Below are 5,993 nucleotides of genomic sequence, written 5' to 3'. Positions count from 1 at the left end.
TGGCTCAATCCGAAAGTCCTATATAAAGAAAGACATTTCAAAAAAGGGAGATCTCTGAAATGTTTTTTATCAAGAAGTGCAAAGACGCGGTCAACCTCCAAAAAGACACGGAAAATTTGCCCGCGATATACGATCGAGTCATCGAGGCCGTATAGGATTTTGTCGCAGGAACTCAGTTTGTTTGTGTATACTTTTAGAACGCGTCAATTTGTCTGATCTTAGCCTGTCCTGCGGTACTTTGGGAACACGACTTAACTGTAATGTAATTTGTCATTGTATACGATTATTGCCAGTGTGACTTTGAATATGGCACGGTACGGATCGGGTGGAGAAAATGTTTATTGTGAGTTTCTTGACCGTTCTTCGTTTCTTCACGCTAGCAATGTTCGAAAAATTTTACAATTTCACTCCTTTGACGCAACCAACATGTAAGCTTTGCGACCCGTTTTCCTTCGGTCTCGCTAGCCGAAGGGGCGCTGCCGCAAATTAACTACTAAACAGACGGTAGCTCCGCGGTGTCCGCGATATTACTTTCTCGACAAAACTCGGTTCCCGGCCCACACGGATGTAGATATCACGTGAACGCTAACTCAGGGTGTCGGTTACGGAAGGAAAGTGGGGAGGAGGCGCAGCGCAATCAACACAGATGAAATAATAAAAATAATAATAGTATATTTCAGATAGAGTCCTGTAGGAACGTCATACATCCTACTCGCGAAACCGTGACTTTCGATAATCACGCATCTCACACTCTAAATGGGCGCCAGGTGCGATTACGCGCACCACGTTTCAACAGATTACGCACGATGTTGGCCGCGGCTTCCACGCGGCCGCAACAACGCAATACCTCCTCGAGATTCCCGCCCGAGCAAGCGCGACGACATTTGCCCGCCCGAATAACGACTCGAAACATACGCGAGACCCTCAACACGCAATAGTACACCATAAGACGAATACAACTCAATATCTCACTCAATACGTCCGCGAGATTCCCCGTCGAGCGAGCGCGACGATACTTGCCCGCACGATAACGACGCAAAGTATCCGCGAGGGCTCTGCACGAGTACACGCAATATCTCCCGCAACGTACCGACCGCGACACGTTTCCATTCGCGACACGCATCAACATTTATCCCGACAAATTCTCAACCACGCATACGATACACGCAACCATACCCGATAAGCACGACATACGATACACGCAACAATACCCGATAAGCACGACATACGATACATGCAACAATACACGATAAACACGAATTGACTGTCGACCGCCTAAGAGCTTCCGAGGAGGGCTTCCTAATACTTTCCGGGCTCTATCTCGGCCGACCCCGCGACCTTACGTTCTATTAAAATGCAAAGGTGATCGGTATTCGCAATAACGAGAACCGGTAGCCACATGCGGAAGATAATCTAATCGATACAAACAATCCAATCGATATCTGCAATCATCAATATCGGGTCTTGGCCGAGATCGAGCCTTAATTACCGCGGTAGTACCGGAGCGGAGATCTTACATATTGTTGCTCGCCGCTGCGTCGGCTGCGTCGGGACACTTTTCCGGGGGTGGCTCCTCGACGACGGCTGGTTCGACAGTGACGAGTGGCCGGTTCGGCGGGACCACGCTGGGCCCCCCGCGCATGCGCTCCGAGCTCGCAGTTTTCCGCCCCGCCGATTTGTTGCTCGTGCCGCCCTGCTCGCGGCGCCGCTCACAATGTCCGCCGCTTTTCTGCGGCCCTTTCAATCGGCTGTCACGTATGTAGGCCCATCTCAGTTTTAACCAGGCTGGCCAGGCCATGGCTATGCTGCTGAGCGCCCTTGGTACCGTCGGAGGAGGCGTCCGGGGTCGTCCACCCGCGATGCATCGCGGTGTCGCACCCCTCGTTGTGCTGCGGCGGGGCCAGGGATATGCCGTGCGAGACCTTCCATGCGCTACCGCGGCGGCGGGCCCCGGTGACCCGCCCGTCGGCCAACCACTCCGTCCAGCGTCTCCCAAGCGTCTTTCCTTCCCTCGTTGCGACACAGGTCGTTACATTTCCGTGGCATCTCCAATCGCACGCTCCGGCACCTACAAAATCTAACTTACAAGTAATTAACGCAAATAGCCCTTCCCCACTCACGTCGAGGCGCCATCCCCGACCTTCCCGTCGGCCAAGCTACCGTCTGGACGGTGGACGCGACATTGTCACGTCACAGCTTCTACGTTTTAACTCTGACATGCTTTCTGGTTTTATATATTTGACACATTTAGTTTGACTTATTCGTTTTTAGCTTTAGCGTGCGCACGATGCAGTTGGGACACAACGTCTGGCGACGCATGATGTGGTTGTGGCTTATTGTATATAACATCTCAATTGAGAAGGACCAGATTGTGGTCGAAACGTCGTGAAACAGAAGAATAAATGAGAAATGGCCAGTTGGGTCGAGTAATTTTTGAATCGTTACTCCTAAAGGAACTACAAAGGAAGGGGTTCCTGACCTACGGCTATGCGGATGATATAGCTATAGTGATCACAGGATCCTTTTTAAAAATCTTAAGGAATCAAATAAACGATGCCTTAAAAATCGTCCAAAAGTGGTGCGAGGCCAAAGGTCTGATGGTTAATCCATCAAAAACCAGTATAATGATCTTCACCAGGAAATATAAACCAGAACCTATCGAGCCTTTTAAACTCTGGGGGAAGGCAATCCCGTTCACAACATCAGTTAAGTATTTGGGTCTGTTTATAGATACCAAACTCAGCTTAAAAGTACACCTTGAAGAATGCAGGAAGAAATTCTACTCGTGCATGTGGATATGTAGAAGAGCCATGAGCAAGTCTTGGGGCATTAGAGCTAGTATAGCATTATGGCTATACAGGGCGGTGCTGTTACCGAGATTGCTCTATGCGTCTGTGATCTGGTGGCCCAGGGCGAGGAAAGTGGGGGCAAAGAACCTTCTGCAAAACCTACAAGGTAGTTACCTAAGGGCTGCAGTAGGGGCTATGAAGACCACCCACGGAGGCGCTAAAAATTGCACTCTGTGTACCCCCACTGGACCTTGCCGTGGTAAATGCAGCCAGGAACACAGCATACAGACTAAAGTGTCAGGGAGAATGGAGGAACACAGGTCTGGGACACACAAGACTCAGCCTCCTCCAGAAACACCCTTTCACTCTAAAACAAGATAGAACCCTAAGGAGATACCAGTTGGTAAAACATTTCAAGATACGAATACCAACTAGAAAAAAATGGACGGACCCGAAGGAAGCCAGGGATCCCAATGTGGATCTATGGTTCACTGATGGGTCAGGCATCAACAACCGCTTTGGAGTGGGATTTTACGGGCCGAAGGATGACCAGGGAGAGTATTCCTGTGGGAAGCCACTTGACAGTCTTTACGGCTGAGATGCTGGCTATCCTGAAGTGCACGAAACACCTCTTAAACAACAACATAAGGGGAAGGGAGATAAATATCCGCTCGGGTAGCAGGGCAGCTATACTAGCGCTAGCAAAAGCAACTACCGAATCACCACTGGTTTGGGATTGCATGCTGGCGCTGGAGAGACTAAGTGGACTTAACAAAGTCACCTTGGTATGGGTGCCTGGGCATCAAGAAATACCCGGCAACGAAACCGCAGACATACTGGCTAAGAAGGGAGCAAATGAAGTACCATCTGACCAGGTGGCGGGAACACCCTTCGCAGTAGGAAAAGAAGTCATCAAAAGCTGTCAGAAAAGAGAGCACTTGGCCAGGTGGGAGACATTAAAAACCTGCTGCCAGGCCAGGATTCTGATGAAAAACAGCAGACCAGGTAGAGCTAAAGAACTACTGGCGCTGAATAAACAAAAACTGAGAGTGGCGGTGGGGCTGCTCACGGGCCACTCCGCCCTACTCAGAGCTCATCTATTCAATCTCGGACTCGCGAAACAAAAAGAGTGCCGCCTATGTGGGGAAGAGAAAGAAGATAGCGTGCATATACTGTGCCATTGTCCGGCACTTGTATGCAAAAGATACAAGACTTGGGGACGAACGTACCTAAGTCCCCAGGATCTGGAAAGTGCTAAGGTGACAGACAGGGTGAGGCAATATTACCAACTTAAATATATTTGAATCTATAAGGCCCAGAGAAAAATTAGTGTAACCAAAATTGTACGGTACGAAGGGGGCTATCATATAGCGATAATAATTTTTGTCCAGGTGGAGGCGCTTCGGAGATATCAAGGTCATCTTCATTTTTTTAAATTGATTCGGTACATTTTTTTCCATAATATGATAAAGGAGCTGAAAACAAGTTCAGAACTCATGACACAAGATCATTGAACAAGATTTAAAGTGAAGAAAAACGATTAAAAAATACATTTTTGTATTGAATGAAATTTACATTTAAAGAAGATGTTCGAAGTGATGGCCATCATTATCGATGCAACACTAGATTCTTTCGATCACTGATTGGCTTGCTCTTTTAATAACGTCGGGAGTTATTGATGCACAGGCTGTAATAATCCGTTGTTGTATGTCTTGAGGTGTAGTTGGTTCTTCTTTGTAGACCATGTCGTAGACATATATCATTATAATATAATATAGTAATATAGTAATATAGTAATATAGTAATATAGTAATATAGTAATATAGTAATATAGTAATATAGTAATATAGTAATATAGTAATATAGTAATATAGTAATATAGTAATATAGTAATATAGTAATATAGTAATATAGTAATATAGTAATATAGTATTCACTGGAGCATAATGTAAGTAAATTTGAATTTTATAGAAAGAGAGTGAGAGAAAAAGAAAGAGAAAAATGACAGAATGTAAGATAGAGAATGATATTAAAAAAGAGAGAAAGAGAAAGTAAGAGAGAGGGAGAGAGAAAGAGAAAGTAAGAGAGAGAGGGAGGGAGAGAGAGAGAGAGAGAGAGAGGAGAGAGAGAGAGAGAGAGAGAGAGAGAGAGAGAGAGAGAGAGAGAGAGAGAGAGAGAGAGAGAGAGAGAGAGAGAGAGAGAGAGAGAGAGAGAGAGAGAGAGAGAGAGAGAGAGAGAGAGAGAGAGAGAGAGAGAGAGAGAGAGAGAGAGAGAGAGAGAGAGAGAGAGAGAGAGAGAGAGAGAGAGAGAGAGAGAGAGAGAGAGAGAGAGAGAGAGAGAGAGAGAGAGAGAGAGAGAGAGAGAGAGAGAGAGAGAGAGAGAGAGAGAGAGAGAGAGAGAGAGAGAGAGAGAGAGAGAGAGAGAGAGAGAGAGAGAGAGAGAGAGAGAGAGAGAGAGAGAGAGAGAGAGAGATTGCTTTTTATTATGCCATAGTCGAAAGACTTTAGGCAAGTGATGAATAATACAAAAAAAAATATAAAAATATAAAAGACAGAAGTTGATGTGAGTTTGATAGAAGTACAGTTCTGTAAATACAAAGCATGTGCATGCTCTCTCTCATAAGACGAGCAACCAATGATCCAGCATAAAAACAATTGACAGGATGTAGAGTATAGCGCAATAAAATATAACCAATTTCAATAATATATACACTATAAAAACTAAGAACTATCGGAACTTAACTAATAATAAGTACAATGAAAATAGAATATGATAAGAAGCAAGTAATACTAAGCGAACTAAATAGTGTATATAAAATTAAGAACTAAAACGCATCGCAATCTACAAACTAATAACAAGATAAGAAAGCACTAAGCCCTATAGCAAAAATTGAAAACTGATGATGTAACGATGCACCCCCGAAAACTGCATCGTCCCGGCCTAACACCCTGCCGAGGCCGCCCGGCCGACCATCCGCCGGGCAAGGAACGGGCACGGTGTGCCCGCCTTATTTTAAAGCTAGCATGTAACGTTAGGAAGTCCGCGAGCGGACTTAACGCGGCAACCGCCTCGGCGCGCCGAGCGGTGCCGACCGCGACCGAAGACCGCCGAACGCGATCGCGGCGTCGGGACGCCGTATTTTCCGACCGTTCCGCCGCACCGTCCCGGCGCTCGCGATCGCCGTCGCTACCCCCGCTACTGCGT

The 5,993-nt window shown here is 46.5% G+C and overlaps 1 protein-coding gene across 1 annotated transcript; it reads left to right on the top strand.

Annotated features, from left to right (window-relative positions):
• Positions 1–3,262: 3,262 nt before the first annotated feature.
• Positions 3,263–4,093, top strand: LOC139786692 (uncharacterized). Its single transcript, XM_071725814.1, has one exon. It carries the CDS (start codon positions 3,263–3,265, stop codon positions 4,091–4,093), a length of 831 nt encoding a protein of 276 aa, XP_071581915.1.
• The last annotated feature ends 1,900 nt before the right edge of the window (positions 4,094–5,993 follow it).

This window comes from Temnothorax nylanderi, unplaced genomic scaffold (assembly GCF_030848795.1).
Source record: "Temnothorax nylanderi isolate EJ_2023f unplaced genomic scaffold, tnyl_v1.0 TNYL_tig1112_pilon, whole genome shotgun sequence".
Lineage (NCBI taxonomy): Eukaryota > Metazoa > Arthropoda > Insecta > Hymenoptera > Formicidae > Temnothorax > Temnothorax nylanderi.
This window is presented reverse-complemented; position numbering and strand designations above follow the sequence as displayed.